The sequence below is a fragment of the Girardinichthys multiradiatus genome, chromosome 10, assembly GCF_021462225.1.
Source record: "Girardinichthys multiradiatus isolate DD_20200921_A chromosome 10, DD_fGirMul_XY1, whole genome shotgun sequence".
In the NCBI taxonomy this organism is placed as follows: Eukaryota; Metazoa; Chordata; class Actinopteri; order Cyprinodontiformes; family Goodeidae; genus Girardinichthys; species Girardinichthys multiradiatus.
Genome location: NC_061803.1, coordinates 15,010,609 through 15,028,151, shown reverse-complemented (window position 1 = coordinate 15,028,151; position 17,543 = coordinate 15,010,609). Strand labels below are relative to the sequence as shown.

General features: G+C 38.1%; 1 protein-coding gene across 1 annotated transcript; it reads left to right on the top strand.

Annotated features, from left to right (window-relative positions):
- Positions 1 to 3,964: 3,964 nt before the first annotated feature.
- Positions 3,965 to 16,590, top strand: gpr142 (G protein-coupled receptor 142). The gene is made up of 3 exons (XM_047376215.1): positions 3,965 to 4,133; positions 11,783 to 11,937; positions 14,518 to 16,590. Exons 2-3 carry the CDS (start codon positions 11,799 to 11,801, stop codon positions 15,462 to 15,464), a joined length of 1,086 nt encoding a protein of 361 aa, XP_047232171.1. The 5' UTR covers positions 3,965 to 4,133; positions 11,783 to 11,798; the 3' UTR covers positions 15,465 to 16,590.
- The last annotated feature ends 953 nt before the right edge of the window (positions 16,591 to 17,543 follow it).

Here is a 17,543-nt window from a genome sequence, read left to right as displayed (position 1 = left end):
CTGATTTTGTACTAAAACATTACAACATATGGGTTGCATGATCTAAATATAAAAATAACATCCAAATGTAGCTGAATTACAGTAATCACGAGTATTTATTACTGAATTTTAGGGTTTGCATTTTAAGATGTCAGTTGACTTTTATTGCACCCCTGTCTGGTTTTAGTTTACTGCAATCATTTATGCTATATATGTTGATCTGAAACTAAAACATTATTTTATTTCACTTTTACCTTGATATTTTATTTATTTTAATAAATAATACATCAAAGTCAAACAAGACAGACTCCAAGCTTGGGTTGCCTTAATGCAGAGCTTCACTGAGCTTTAAGCTTAAAAGCCCCCAGAGCTTTAGGAAAATAAAATGTAATTTCCTGGAAGAAAATGTGGTGTTTTTGCAGCCAAAGTTATTCTCACACCAAATAACAGAAAGCCTCATAGCATCTCCTTAATGAAATATAGCATTACATTAGACAGAGCTCTTGGCTTTAGACTGGAAAAAAGTGTGATTGCAGTCAGTTTTCTACTAGATATGTTATAAAACAGCAAATAACACCAAAGACAGATTTTATCTTTTTATATGCAAACTATGCTTACGCTCCTCATTTAAGGCTCTATATTCACTTCATTGAAGTTCATTTTTTTTACTTCTTCAGTTAAAATGCCCTAAAAATCACAGCATTTCTTTAACAGGCTAACTTTAACAGCTTAACATGGTGTATTTAATGTGATCCAGATTTGATTAAATGTAAACCTGAGCTGAAGGAGCTGTCTCCTGCTTGGTTCCTGTCTCCCGACACAGGACAGGAAACCGTGTCCTCATCAATTAGGCAGGTCGGTGAGCTGTCTGGATTTTATACTGTAAACATTTTATTTCTTTACTTTGAAAGGTTCAAAATACTTTTTTCCTATTGCATATTTGATTCTGCTTTTCATGAAAAATGATCAAAATGTGCCCACAGATGACTTGTGATAAAACTGAAATCAGATGCTGTAAAGATTATATACATTTCAGTCATGAGTTACTACTGAATCAGTTATTGTCAACAAATAAATATCACAATTATACATTTTATTCTTCATGGTTATAATGTTTCTCTGTCATATCTCAACACCTTCACTGAATTTGACTATAAAAATTAAGCGTGTTTCTCTGGGTTGGATGGAGTGGTGGTGAGGTTTGGTGCATTAAACACCAATATACCAAAGAAATCAGCTTATTTTTTATCTCCTGGAAAATATTTTTTAAGACCAACTGTCCCAGTCTGCTGGCAACAGATATAATATTGATGAAATAATACCTCCAGTTTATGATACACTTAGTTTGAGGTTCACAGTTGAACATTTATGTTTATTCACTTTTAGCATCTTTTTTAGCCAAAGGTCAATTCATAGATCACTTTTTGGATTATGACATCAGTTTAAATAATTGGTTAACATAACCTTGATGATCTCTGTCCATCATCAAACAGTATGAGATGGACAGAGGAAGAACTTCTCTACTCAATCCCATAATTAACGGATAAAACTGGTCAAAAATAAAAAGAAAGAACGTCATGTTAAATAAATGTGAACTTTTGCCCTGCTCTTTCTGATGCCCCCAGGTAATTTGAATGCTACCACATTAACTCAATTATTTGTTGTGCATTTAATATTTATTTTAGCCACCTGACATTTCTTTATCTGTATGGTAAAGTGATGTTTTACTCAGAGTTACTAAATGGAGTTTTCTAAAGGTTAGCAAATGACATTTCATTTTAAACTCTTTGTGTGGTTCCCTTAACTAATTTATTCTGTCTTAGAAACAAAACAGATTAACTGGCTGATTTAATAAATTAACAAATAAACTATTTGGAGAAGGACACTGATAACTCAGCTCAACCTGATTGCTGGTGCAAATTATGTCACTAAACTCATCCTCTTGCCTTTCACAAGCCTGGCTGCAGGGAGTAAATCTGTGGAGGTGGAGAGCACCTGACATCAAAAAAGTTATGAAGATAATAATGAAAGCTACGTAAAAATCTAATATCACCCTCCCCACACACTCTCTCTCTTTTTAGTTCCAAATGAATACATTTGAAGAGAAAGACATAATCTTATGTATGAATAAATAAAAAGTTGGAAGAATACATGACAAATACTTGTTTTATCATACAAAAATTGTTTTAGAAATAAATAAGTAAAATGTGAGATAAACTCATAATTGAGAATAATCTTTAACACAAAAATTAATAAGTATAAAGTTCTATTTCATTAATTTAATTTTCCTAAGAGATTAAGATTTTGAATTAAACTGATAAACACTAAAAACTATTTAGATTCAGTCATGTGGTAAACAAAAGGACACTTACATAAACATGTGTTTTGTCCAACATATTTGGACATATGGAAATTTTATATCAATTTTGACAAGGTTTAAAAAAACCCAAACTGAAGAATAACATATATTGTTTTCATTTTTTTATATTATTTATATTATATATTTTCTAGATAGTGTCTTGTAAGGGAATAAATTAGGACATCCCCACATTTCTTCTTAGTTTCTGTGACTATCGTTGCAACAAGTTCACTCATACAGCACACCACAAGATCCTAAAAGTCTCCAAAAAGCCTAAACTGTCATTATGGGTCCTTCAGTAGGCTTGACATAACAAAAGAAACATGAGTGAAAAAATGGTTATTTACATTGTTCTTTAATTCAATTTTTTCAATTCAATTCAGTTTTATTTATATAATGCCAATTCACAACACATGTTGTCTCAAGGCACTTCACAACAGTCAGGTACATATATTCCAATTAATCCTAACAGTTGAACAGTGCAGTCGGAGTTAGCTTTTTATTCAAATTGGATAAAAAGTTTTTCTATCTAAAGAAACCCAGCAGATTGCATCCAGTCAGTGACTTGCAGCATTCCCTCCTCCCAGATGAGCATGTAGACACAGTGGACAGTCACTGGCGTTGACCTTGCAGCAATCCCTCCTACTGAGCATGCATGTAGCGACAGTGGAGAGGAAAAACTCCCTTTTAACAGGAAGAAACCTCCAGCAGAACCAGACTCAGTGTGAGCGGCCATCTGCCACGACCGACTGGGGGTCTGAGAGAACAGAGCAGAGACACAAAAAGAACACAGAAGCACTGATCCAGAAGTACTTTCTATGGGAAAGAAAAGTAAATGTTAATGGATGTTGCTCCTTTAGTCGTTTCACCTAGAAAGAAAGAACAGAAACTCTGAGCTAGTTTTCAAGGTTAGAGTCTGAAAGAGAGCACATATAATTAGTTACAGTAAAAGCACAGTCAATTTCCATGTCTAGGAGAGAGAAAGGGTTAAACACTGAAAGACAGGGCTATGTGGATCATCGGTAGAGGGTGAGCATTAAGTTGTTGCCAGCAGAAGCTCGGACGATTCCCCTCTCCAGAAAGGTGTCACAGGCAGACACAGAGCCAGGCCAGATGTAGCTTCTAGGAAGAGAAAAGAGAGAACATAAAGTTAAAAGCTGAAATAACAGCAAACAATGCAAAATTGGAGAGTAGTGTTACTTTACTTTTTTTCTTAATAATTATAAGTAACCTGATTCAAATAGGGAAATAAAATTCTAAAAAATTGTATGAACATCTCAAATTACCACTGTTCAGACCGCAAGATTATTTCAGTAGGGCTGCATGATTCAACTGTGTGAGATTGGTATATAGTTTGGAATTTGGCTGCAGGGTTAGTTTTTCAGCTTTGAATATATTTATTTTGTCACTTTTCCAGTGTGAAAACACTTCAGATTGAATCCCCATGAGATCCCTGAGCATGAAAAATGACCACTTTATATCCCCTGTCAGACTCAGTTTGGTTCCCCTTCTTTTTCTCCACTTCATCCGATCTGTTCCCTCCTTCTTCACACATCAGTCTCCTCCCCCCATCCTCCCCCTTCGTTTTCACTCCCATTCTGCCTCATTTGTCCCCTTTCCCTCGGTTCAGTTGTTGCCTGGACTCCTCTGCTCCGTCTCCCCCTCCTCATCTACCTCCTTATCTCCTCACTGGTCGTCCAGCAGGGACACTTTACGAGCTTTTGGGGGTAGCAACGCCCAAGAGGACCGGCAGTGATCCAGCAGGAGAGAAACACCCTGAAAACTGGATCTGAAGGTAAGACAGCAATTGGGAAACCAAGTTCATAACTCATGTGAGTGTATGTTAATAAATGTGTAAATATTATATTTTTAAGCATAATCAGGGCTGTTACACATAAATGATTTTCTGGATTTGGAGACAGTTTCCAGTAGTAAAATTTTCAGGGAGGCAGGTCTGAATTGTCCGAGTTTTCAAAGTTGACATGAACTGCTTTCTTGATATTTCACCACGTTTTTTCATGAAACACATTCATCACCATTTCTGGTGTCAGAAAGTACTTCTGGATTCACTCTTCTTTAATGCTCTAACCGCAGGTCAGGATTTTGGCCTCCAACTCAAAACCAGTCTTCACAGAAATTTCTTTCCACTGTCGTCTCTCAACAGCTCGTTTTTTCAGGATTTCTTCTTCTCCCCATACTATAATCCATAAAGAAATATTCCATTTTTCTCCAAAACAAAGGCATGAGCCTTGCTGTAATGTAAAACAATGATCCATCTCCTGTGCAGTTATGTTGTTAGCACACTTTGTCTTCAAGCACTGTTGTTTCAGGTGATGAATAATTGATTAGCGTGCATGCAGAATTTGGTTCACCGTCCTTGACTCCGAGCCCCCTGCAGAGCAACATCCTGCAGCCTTCAGCTGCATCTCAGTCACTGGTCTATTGCAGCTCATCTGTTCTGACACTTGACTTGTGGAGATTACTTTGTTGAAACGTTGTTTTATTTCCTCTGTGTAAAACGTCTGTAGCTGCCTGAAAGATGATTTAATAAAACACGTCTGGAGTGAGAAGAGTTGATCTCTGCTTCCAGAATCTGGAGCACTCTCGAGAACGAAGATGTCAGAGAAATGGCTGAGACAGTGGAGATGTAGAACTCTTTTTGGCCGGTGTGCAGGATGTCTGCGGGGTTATTGATCTGCAGGTTTTTGTCTCGCGTTTTGCCAGCAGCCTCATGACCTTCTCTTTCATAGCGATCATCTTTCTCACTGCTGGTCCTGAGCTAAGGCACACGAGAAAACAGATCAGGTGTCTTTACAGGGTGATAGTTTGGCAAGTTTTTTAAGTCCAAAAATAATGTTCAAATTGAGCTCAAACTGTAGAGACTATGCTTTATCCATAAACTTTGCCGGTATGGTCACTTATAATGAGATGTAAATATTCCAAAACATATTTTTCTGGTTGATAAGTGACAGTACTCTTGGATTAGTGGATAAAAATGAATATGTAAGATTAGATTCTTTGCCAATTTCGGCTACAGTGTTTTGGCCTCCTTGAACTTTTCATATTTTATATGAAAATCACTGACCTTGCTGTATTTTATTGGTATTTTATGTTATCAACCAGCACAACGTATTGCAATATTGTGAAGTGGAAGGACAATCATACATAGTTTTCAATAAAAAAATCTCAGGTGTGGTGTGAATTTTTTTTTACCCCTTTTTACTCTTTCGCCTAAATGAAATCTATTGCTGTCAATTGCCTTAGTTGCCGAATTACTGAAAGGATTAGCAAGGAGGGTATTAATTGTATGCTGCTATGCTCTCAGACTGCTGGACGATAAACTGACCACATTTCCTCACTTTGGTTTCTCCTATTTCACTCCAATTATGCGTCATCTGTGGTAATTACTGATGTTAACTTGATGTTCTCTCTCGTTTTTTTTTTTCTGTTCATAGAAGTTACATTGGGCCCAATGTTTCTGTTTTGCTGTCTTACCTTCCTGGAGTGAGTCATCAGCTGAGCTATTGCTGCAACTAACCTTGTTCTTTTTATATATAGATAATACACTTAGCTCTGTCTTCCTGGCTTTAACCCTATGTCTCTCCAGGATAAAGCTTCTGAAGGAGCTATTCCTGCCAATAACTATATATATTCTGTTCTTTATGGCATAGATGATACTGGCTCAGAACGTATACTGGTTCAGAGCTTATACAGGTCCTTCTCAAAATATTAGCATATTGTGATAAAGTTCATTATTTTCCATAATGTATTTTAGATTCATTTCACACTAACTGAAATATTTCAGGTCTTTTATTGTCTTAATACGGATGATTTTGGCATACAGCTCATGAAAACCCAAAATTCCTATCTCACAAAATTAGCATATCATTAAAAGGGTCTCTAAACGAGCTATGAACCTAATCATCTGAATCAATGAGTTAACTCTAAACACCTGCAAAAGATTCCTGAGGCCTTTAAAACTCCCAGCCTGGTTCATCACTCAAAACCCCAATCATGGGTAAGACTGCCGACCTGACTGCTGTCCAGAAGGCCACTATTGACACCCTCAAGCAAGAGGGTAAGACACAGAAAGAAATTTCTGAACGAATAGGCTGTTCCCAGAGTGCTGTATCAAGGCACCTCAGTGGGAAGTCTGTGGGAAGGAAAAAGTGTGGCAGAAAACGCTGCACAACGAGAAGAGGTGACCAGACCCTGAGGAAGATTTTGGAGAAGGGCCGATTCCAGACCTTGGGGGACCTGCGGAAGCAGTGGACTGAGTCTGGAGTAGAAACATCCAGAGCCACCGTGCACAGGTGTGTGCAGGAAATGGGCTACAGGTGCCGCATTCCCCAGACCTGGGCTACAGAGAAGCAGCACTGGACTGTTGCTCAGTGGTCCAAAGTACTTTTTTCGGATGAAAACAAATTCTGCATGTCATTCAGAAATCAAGGTGCCAGAGTCTGGAGGAAGACTGGGGAGAAGGAAATGCCAAAATGCCAGAAGTCCAGTGTCAAGTACCCACAGTCAGTGATGGTCTGGGGTGCCGTGTCAGCTGCTGGTGTTGGTCCACTGTGTTTTATCAATTGCAGGGTCAATGCAGCTAGCTATCAGGAGATTTTGGAGCACTTCATGCTTCCATCTGCTGAAAAGCTTTATGGAGATGAAGATTTCATTTTTCAGCACGACCTGGCACCTGCTCACAGTGCCAAAACCACTGGTAAATGGTTTACTGACCATGGTATCACTGTGCTCAATTGGCCTACAAACTCTCCTGACCTGAACCCCATAGAGAATCTGTGGGATATTGTGAAGAGAACGTTGAGAGACTCAAGACCCAACACTCTGGATGAGCTAAAGGCCGCTATCGAAGCATCCTGGGCCTCCATAAGACCTCAGCAGTGCCACAGGCTGATTGCCTCCATGCCACGCCGCATTGAAGCAGTCATTTCTGCAAAAGGATTCCCGACCAAGTATTGAGTGCATAACTGTACATGATTATTTGAAGGTTGATGTTTTTTGTATTAAAAACACTTTTCTTTTATTGGTCGGATGAAATATGCTAATTTTGTGAGATAGGAATTTTGGGTTTTCATGAGCTGTATGCCAAAATCATCCGTATTAAGACAATAAAAGACCTGAAATATTTCAGTTAGTGTGCAATGAATCTAAAATATATGAATGTTAAATTTTCATTATGACATTATGGAAAATAATTAACTTTATCACAATATGCTAATATTTTGAGAAGGACCTGTATGTTTAGCTGTGTTCCTCTCCTAGATGAAGCCACTAAAGGAGCTATTCTGCTGCCATTAATTATTTACATTTTCTTGCTTTAGAAAGTACCCCTGGACCAGTGCTTCTAAGTTTTTGTTATGTATGCTCTGTCTTCTCAAACCTCCCAGATGGCCACTCACACAGAGTCTGGTTCTGCTGGATAATTACTGCAAGTTAACAACTCAATGCAATCTACTGTCCACTGTCGATACATGCGTGTTTAGGAAGAGGGATTGCTGTAATGTCAGTGACTCGATGCAATCAGCTGGTATTCCTCAGAGGAAATGTTTTAACAATTGGCAGAATAAACCAACTTTCACTGCAGTGTTTTATATGTAGGGTCAAACTGGATCAAATTGGAATGTATACAGCAAACATTCACAAGACGGTGCTCTGGTCCAAACTAAACATTTTGGCCAACATGCAAATCTCTATTTGTGGCAGAAAATGATATCATACATCACCCAGGAAACTTGTCAAAATACAACCCCGAGCTACCTAAATCCATTTGGAAATATGTGGCAAGACTTTATGTAATTTTATTTTAAAAAACGTTTCCTGCAATCTGGCAGAGTTTAATCTTAATTTTAGTCTCTAGATGTGCAAATCTGACATTCAGACATTCACATCTCAGTTACGAGCGTTGGTCAGTCGCATAAACTCTCAGACAATTAGTTTCTAGTTTGTGGTTATATTTTGACAAAACATAGAGAAATGTAAGCAGGACAGATTTGTTTGAAATACACTGTTTAAAGAAAGCAAAGGAAAATAAGAAAAATAGGATGGAAATGGAAATTTCTACTGCAGAAAAACTGCCTAAAATCATTTGATGCATTTTGAGATTTTATATAATAGTAACCTAAGCACTTTGGCTTTGGCTGTTTAGATAAACAAAATAAGCTTTAGCAAATTGAATGAAACAATCTGAGATGTCATGCAAAATGTCACACACTGCAGGTGTGACGTATCCCTGCACACACACTCCAACTCCTATGGGAGCTGTGTGTACCTATTCATACTGACCAGGACATCTTTTCTCAGCTCTCTACACTACTAGATAAAGAAAAGTGAAATGCGAGAAGGTTTTTTATTGATAAACAACCTAAAAAAAGCAAGAAAGTGGAATTGCTCTAAGCTCTTATTTCCTCCAAATCTTCAGGGATTTGGCAGCTATATACGGTCCCGGATCAAAGTCTCTGTGAAAGTTCAGTGTGGACAAAACTGAAAGTCATGTTCTGGAGCTTTCGGTCAGATGCGTGTTACATAAACATCTCGGGATGTCTTAGTCCTTTTCTCCTGACCTTGCAGATGTTGCAGACGTCCCTCTTTTTACTCAAAAGCAGTCCCTTAAAAGCACATTAAACATAACTACTACATAACAAAAATGCAAATAACCAAACCTCATATTTTTGTAGTTTTTTTTCCTTTAAGAGAAAATAAAATCACAGCATAATAATGATTTTATTCAACAATGTGGATCAATGCAACTGAAGATGTTGCAAATCATTTAGCTTCAGCTTTCACATAAGTTGTTATGAAGTTGTGGACAGCAACATTATTCATCATTCATCAATGAATTCATCATTCATTCATTTCCAAATGTATTCAAAATTGGGTGCATTGATATCTTGTGATGCAAGATATAGCAGTGTTAAAACACCACAGTCTTTGTTGTTGTAGTACAGTCTTTCTCACAAAGTGCTTTCCAGTTGTTGTCAGGATGTGACTTGATCTGGTAGAGCATATCCTATTGCCAAAAGATTTGAGGTGAGCTAAAAACAGGTTCAAGTCTTCTATGGAGGCTTTTCTACAAGGTTTAAAAGTCTATTTATGTGGATTTTTTGCCATTGTTCCAGAAGTACATTGATGTTGGCTGAGACGGCCTGGGTCAAGGTTTCCTCTCTAATTTTTCCAAAACTTATTCTGTCAGGTTGAGGTCAGGACTTGGTCTAGATCAGCCAAGTTTTCCACACACTGCTTGCTTATCCATGTCTTTATGGATGTTGCTTTGTGCACTGTTGCCAGTTGTGTTGAAACAGGAAAGGGGTCATCCCAGAACCTTTCCCACAAGGTCGGCAGAATAAAAGTGTCCAAAAGGTCCTGGTATGCCTTAGCCCTAAGAATTCCTTTCACTGGACTAAATGGACTGAGCCCAGCCCAAGAAAGGTTGCCCCAAACCAAATCCCTTCTCCACCAAACACACATTTATTGCAATAAAACCCCAAAATAAAACCAAAGATTCAGGAATTGCTTGCTGGTACATTTCATTATCACTCAAAGTGACATTTAATTACGAAGGCTTTTCAAATTACTCATCAACTAATCATTCAGTGCCATACAGATGATGACTAGATCATGGTGGACAGAGTGGATGGTACACTAGATGCATGCAAAGAACTTCTTAGATTCCTTTTTTTATCACCTCTGTCAGCAGAATTTCCAATGAAAAGATTGAAATTTCCCTTCTATGCTAAAAGATGGTAAGAACTATGATAACAACAAAATATAAAACATAGGAAGATCATCTCTGTCAGTTTTTTTGTCTTTTCCACATATATTTGAAGTATGGGTATATATTAAGTTTAGATGTGATACAGTCAGGAAAAAACAAGTTTGATTAATTAAATTAGAACAAATTAGCATACTTTTGCTTGATGTGAAATCGTAAAGCTAAAGGATTCATCTCTGAATGAAGGAAAATTAAGGCCCATATTTATGTAAATAAAGTCTTGGCAAAATGACTCTTTTAATTTTAGTTTGGGAAAACATTGTAGGTCTTTAGCAAATGACAACAGTAAAGAATCCCTAAGTTTCATTAATATGTTGAACATCAATAAATAATAGTAAATACAAGTTTTTTTGAAGCTAAAAAGCCGAAAGGTAAATCAGGATTTATTCAGGGGTACGGACCAGTGGTTCTACTGCAAAATGCCTGCAGACCATGAGAACTGTATTTCAGAAAGATATTCAGCTGTCCTGTTTCTGTTGGCCCATTCTTCTGTTATTTCATGAATGACATTATTACTCTCCATAAGTGCAGTTTGGTTTAGGCCCTTCTGTCGGTGCTAAGATTAAATAAAGCAGCCACTCACAAAGTAATTTGTTACCGCTCAGTTTTATTATAAAATTACTGCTACAGACACTAAATGTGTCAGTCATCCATTGCTTGTGCGGGGTTTCTGGACATAAACAGCCTTTACCACGTCAGTAATTAAATACGACTGCTCGTGGTGCTGATTGCCCTGCTAACATCAGGAGGAAGATTTCATTAATGAGTTGACTCTAAAGTGCTGTTTATGCTTGTTGTGTAATTACAAATGGCTGAGAGATAGAGTCCAAATTTCGTGAGATGGATGAGTGAGGAAAATTAGGACAGGAATTTGCATCAGCCTACAGCAGCATTTCATCTACTACTACTATGTTGGACAGGACATGTTAAAATAAAAAAAATAAAAAACATATTGGTAGATTTCAAAGATTTCTTTAAACCTATGCATAGACCCATTTAATAAATCTTAATATTAGAAAAAAAGTGTATTTGTTTCACCAACTCAATTTAGTAAGCAAAACACATCATATAGATAAATTACACACCGACTGTTTTTAGCTAATGAAATAACGTTTTATATTAGTGTAGTATATCAGACCAAAAAACATTTTTGATAAATGTGGGCTTTATGAAAAGCATGTTTAGCACCTGTCAAAACATTGTTATTTTACAAAAGTACTTTTAATCTGATAAATGAGCCTCATCGCAACGCATATTCTAATTTGTTGAATATGACTGTATTAGTCTAAATTGCATAAAACAAACGTATGCATACACAGCAGGATGGAAACAGATTTGTTTGGTCAGACAATTTATTTAATTCTTAAATTCTGAATCTTTGTGTCAAAACAACTAAACAAATTCATTCATTTATAAAAATGGATACACAGTTTTGCTTTATTAGAACATTTTAAAAATAATGTATAATTTTCCTTCCATTTTACAATTGTGCTACATTCTGTTGGTCTATCTCTTAAAATCCCAGTAAAATACATTGAATTGTATGGATCTCCCAGAGAATCTATAACCTATATCTCTAATTTCTGCTGTTTTTACTGTTTCTCAAACACTTGAACCCAATTTTCTTTGGCATATATTTTGTCATTTTTATTCTTCAGAGGAAGCACCAAGGCCATGATCGACTGGCCCAATGTGACAGAGTCCAGCTATGAGGAGCTGGGCCTGAAACCTGAGGAGCTGCAGAGATCCAAATGTGTCCTTGGCTTCATTCCCGTCATTTACTACAGTGTTCTGCTTTGTGTGGGAGTACCAGGTATACTGCTCGACTAATTCACAGTTCATATGTAAACCAAGGGCAGACCTGGACATACGAAATCAATGCAAAAATTAATTAGCGGGACATTACTGATGTTAATGGGTGAGTTACATAATATATCACAGTCATATGATGCATGCTGATGGTTCAGTTGGTCCAGAAAAATAAAAATAAAGGGTTAAAATAAATAATTATTCAAGTAATTAAAAGATTCAATGTATGATTTGTTGGTCACATCAAATCATGTCAATATTTCTTGATGTACAGAAACTACAGACTGCTATTATGCTAGGCATGTTAGCATGCTTCAGTTTTATCTTAGTGGTATTGTTTACCATTTATCCAGTTATATTTGTTACTAAAATGTTGAAAAATCTATTTTGTTCAACATTATACCTTTCTCCCAATGCATCTATTAGAGTAACATGCATATGGCCAGTTATGGAAACTAGATGATGATATCATTTTGCAGTTTTTAGGATACTTTCCTCGCTTGGTAAACGCCACATTTGAATTTAAATGTGCTACATAAATAAACTTGAACTTGAAATGGAATTGGCTATTTTGCTAATCAGTGTGTGATGTCTTGCATGACATCTCAGATTATTCCACTCACTTTGCTGATGCTAATTTTGTTTTCTTCTGTGATGCTAAGGAGTTTAGTTTTTTCAGGCTGCACGGTGGTGCAGTTGTAAGCTATGTTGCCTTGCAGCAAAAAGGTCCTTGGTTCAACTCTCGGCAGGGGGTCTTTCTCCATGCAGTTTGCATGTTCTCCCCCGTGCATGCATGGATTCTCTCTGGGTATTCTGGCTTCCTGCCACAATCCAAAAGCATGACTGTTAGGTTAATTGCTCTCTCTAAATTGCCCTTAGGTGTGAATGGGTGTGTGCATAGTTGTTTGTCCTTTATGTTTCTGTGTTGCCCTGCCATGGACTGGAGACCTGTCCAGGGTGTACCCTGCCTCTCGCCCGTAGACTGCTGGAGATAAGCACCAGCTCCCCCGCGACCCAGTATGGAAGATGCGGGTATAAAAAATGGATGGAGTTTTGTTGATGTCTTGTTATTTGCTCTTTAAAATATCAAACATTGACTCATTAAAAGCATTTTTTAACAGTGTTTCGTGGGATGTGTTGCTTTTTTATAAAACAGAATGCCCATACTTTTTAAAACATCGAATGAAAAATACTGGATTGTAATTGCATTTTCATTTTTAATCACACAAATTTTAAAATCTATTTATTTATTTTTCTTGATTGCAGTGAAAAATGTAAAAAAAAAAAAAAAAAAACAACAAAAAACAACATACCGCATTATGACTTTAAAACCTGATACGTACCGAACTGTGATTGTATGTCTGTGTTTATATATACTATATGTACACTCCAGCTAAAAACAAGGTGGAGCTAAAACACCTGACCTAGCAACAACATCTTATTTGCATCATCAAATATCAATAACTTTGTTCCCATTATACTACAGACATTGCTAAACTGTTGGTAATTTCAGAAAATTTGAACTTTAATCCCAAAACATTTATAGCACTGTCACAACGTGTTGAGGTAGGTAGTGGAGTAGAAGAAAAAAGGGTTTAATAATCAACAGACTTACAAGTTGACCAGCCACAGGAACACAGCAGGTGTGAGACATGGGCAGGAGGTTAACAGAATCGTACAAAGGGATGAACAGATCTACAAGGAAATACAAACTAAAACATCTAACACAGGAATGAATGATTAATCTAACCAACATGAAATGTACTGGAATAAAAGCAACTGAAGAACATGGCAGTGCAGAGAAAACAGATAGAACTCAAACTCAAAACCCAACAGAGGCGGATTGTGACCAGAACATACTGGAGTAGTGAAACAAAGAACTTAAGCAGGTCAATGTTGACATTTTACTGTTTTGGCATTCTGGACAATAGCCTTTAGATAATGTTGCTCACTGGGGTGTTGTGTTCCATAAAGTTTTGTTGTTTTTCTTTATCAAAAATATTGAACATTAACTTCTAAACATCTAATTTTGTGGGCATTTACAATGTCTTATTGGGTTCAGTTTTAAATCCAAACTTGTAGAAATTGTGATAGATTTAGTAAAAAGACCATAATCTGATAGCTTTATTGTACATCTTTTAGATTTAAAAACAAGACGCAAGAAATTCTGTGGAAGCAGAGCTACAGTCACTGTATAGCTTAATACAATATGTATACGGCAACTGAAAAGTAAGACAATTGTTTAATATGCTTAGCTAAACTGGCTATAATGGATAATTTGTGGCACCAAATAGTGAATTTGTTTCAACTCTATGCCAGGTGAAATCTTTTCATTGACTGGAGCTGTAAATTCTACTTAGATTTTCTCAGTTATTTTAATGCTCCCTTAAGCAACAAGTGACTATGTAATTCTACCCATGCATGCCAGCAATTTTAAAAAAATGTAAAAGGAATATTTATTAATTTTGAAAAGAACATTGTCCAAAACATATAGGACGCTGGGCCTTGAGGACTGTAGTTGGACACCACTGTTCTATAGGTAAAATAATCACATTCCAGTTTTTTTATTTGTTTGTTATTTCAGTGAACATCCTCACAGCGGTGGCTTTGTGCAGACTGGCGTCCCGCACCAAGAAGGCTCTATACTACTACCTTCTAGCAGTGACAGGCTCAGATATTCTCTCCCAGCTCTTCATTATCTTCGTTGGCTTCCTTCTAGAGACGGCTGTTTTCCACCGCGACGTCCCTAAGGTCCTGTTGCACGTGGTCAGTGCAGCAGAGTTTGCTGCCAACCACGCCTCCATCTGGTCCACCGTACCTCTAACTGTGGACCGGTATGTGGCACTGTGCCAACCTTTGCTCCACCGACAGATCAGCTACCCAGCACGGGCCAGGAAGATCATCACAGCGGTGCTGGTGTTGTCGCTCGGATCGGGCGTGCCTTTCTTCTGGTGGTCGGACGTGTGGAGGGACAGCCACCCTCCCACCGCACTGGATGGCGTCCTCATATGGACACATGTGACCATCATCTACTTCCTACCCTGCAGCATCTTCTTGGTGCTGAACTCTTTAATAATCCATACACTGAGGATAAGGCAGAAGAAGCAGCCCTGCCAGGAGGAGCGTGGGCCTCCACGCCGTTTAGGAAAAACCACTGCCATGCTGCTGGCCCTCACCTCCATGTTCTCAGTTCTGTGGGCTCCCCGAACTGTCGTAGTCATCTACCACCTGTATGTGTCCTCAGTTCACCAGAACTGGCGTGTCCACCTGGCCTACGACCTGTCCAATATGCTGGCCATGCTCAACACGGCTGTCAACTTTTTCCTGTACTGCTTTGTCAGCAGGCCTTTCCGCAGCGCCGTGCGGGACATTGTGCTCCTCAGAGGTGGTCCTCTCCACCCTCGCCGGGCTCTGCCCCAGCAGCAGGCCCCCACCAACGCCTCCATCTCCTCTTTGTACAGTGGGAACAACAAGCGCTCTCAGCGGGACTCCACCCCTTTGTCACCTCGCAGGAACAAAAAGCCCTCGTGACCCCGTGCTTCTACCCATTAATCCAAAACACCCGCCATCCCACGGTCCCGGTGCACTTCAAACCCCAGGGACCAGCACTGCGTTCCAGGCACAACTATGGACAGCAGCCAGTCAGCTCTGGAGCTCTCTTACAGGATTCCAAATAATTTGACTGTCATGGTTTTTGTCTTCTCTGACTTGGTGTTGTTTGTCCCCGTAAATCAAACAAGACAACTGCTTATTTATTTTTGCTACAAGGAATTTGACTAAATAAAAGTGGGTATTTTGTTTCTTCTCCATACATGGTAGAAATGTGACAACATTTTTAATCTTGTACAGTTAGACATCAAAGGGAAGGAAATAAAGAATAAATCACATGTTTGCCGCTAAATGTAAAAAGTAAGTCCCTTCTGTGTATGCGCAAGTCTATAAAATGAGAAAAAGAAGTTTGAAATGTGACCGGTTCATTTGTAAGCAGATGTGTTATATGCCACTGATTTAAGCCAGTCGAGCAAAGAAACTGTACACCGCAGAACACTCAAGAACTATATATCTGCTGCTGTTTGAATCAGGAGAAGATTTTCCATGCATTGCAACTCATTGGACACAGAAATAAAAAGTTGTTTATGAAGACCCTGTTCTTCAAACAAGCCCTCAATCTGCAGCAACACCAGCCAACACGACTTCAGGTCCAGCGAAGCAAACTGCAAATCGGCTGTGAATGTGTGCGCAAACACACGCAGAGAACACAGTACACCCTCTCATGCATGCATGATTAGATGCACGCATAGCCAGCTAGTACATTTCCATTTGCACAAAAGCACTGAATAAGTGAAGCGTCATGGAAGCTGCATCCGTTACAATTGTATTCAAATGTACTACCTTAAACTGTATGAGTTGAGATTTCATGCCACACATGATTTTTCATAAAGTGAGTTACTGTGCATATGTTTTTTATTGTACATGCAGTACTCTCTGTTAGGACAGATATAAATGTTAGATGGCTGTTTTTTTTTTTCAGTAAAAATCATTTGACATAAATTTTTTATTTTTAAATTACCTCTGAAAACTTCATTTATTGCCATGTTTAAAGACAAACTGACTTTGTACTCTTATAAGTCTTCTCACATACACATAAAACAAATAAAACAAAGACCCAAGCAGATTCTTTACTTAAAATTTCATTATTTTATTTGTGTGTTGTGAGGTTGCAATCTGAAGGAAGATCCATCAAAGAAAACAACAGGATCAACAGAAAACAACCATGTGCAATCAAAAGCCATCACATCCCCCCTGGTGGAAGTGTTAGGTAAACTCTGTAGGGTCTTATTTGTAGGACACCATCCTGAAACTGGCTGGACTTTCCTGGACATCCAAAAGTCTTCTTTGCTGCAACTGAACCTCTCCCCTGAACTTCCTGGTGATCCAGAAAATTGTTCTTACAGATGTCACAGTCTTATCTTGAGGTTTCTGTATGTGAGATTATTTTGATGCTCATTTGAAGGTAATTTTTCCTGCTGCTTTCCTGGCCATCCTACCTCATTGCTAAAACGATGGATGTCAGATCTGCAATAAGATGTTTCTTCACAATCTAGTTTCCCTATTATTATGGGAGGTTTCTGTACACCCATGTTTCAGCTTTGCAGATAACCATTAGTACTTCCATTAGCTTATAAACAGTGCACTTCAGGTAGTCTTCTGAATGGAGTGTTTTGCACCAACGTCCCATGCTGTGCAACAATTTTATCCAGGCCGTCTTACAAATTTATAAGCTGATCACACAGACTCTGAAGCCTGAATGTTATTGTAAATTAACTATCAACAATCAACTGTTGTAAATTAATATTAGAAATATGAGCTTCTGCTTTGGCTTTTTCTTCATCTTATACTTTCTTTTCCCTGTTTTCAAACCTCCTTATGGCAAAATACAATTCTAGGACACAGATCTGTCATGCAGATAAGCTGCTGCAGCCTGAGATACTAACATCTTGTCTATAGGTCTCACATCAATCAGTTTTTTATGCCCAATTTGGAGGTGAATGAGCTTCACACCACCTGGAAGCCCTATTTCATTGGAAGACCAGCACATACCCATCTCTA

Excerpts from the sequence above, each read along its gene's own strand:
- gpr142 (XM_047376215.1), top strand. The coding sequence starts at position 11,799 with ATGATCGACTGGCCCAATGTGACAGAGTCCAGCTATGAGGAGCTGGGC. Across the intron at positions 11,938-14,517 it reads GCTTTGTGTGGGAGTACCAG|TGAACATCCTCACAGCGGTG; the intron begins GTATACTGCTCG and ends TTGTTATTTCAG.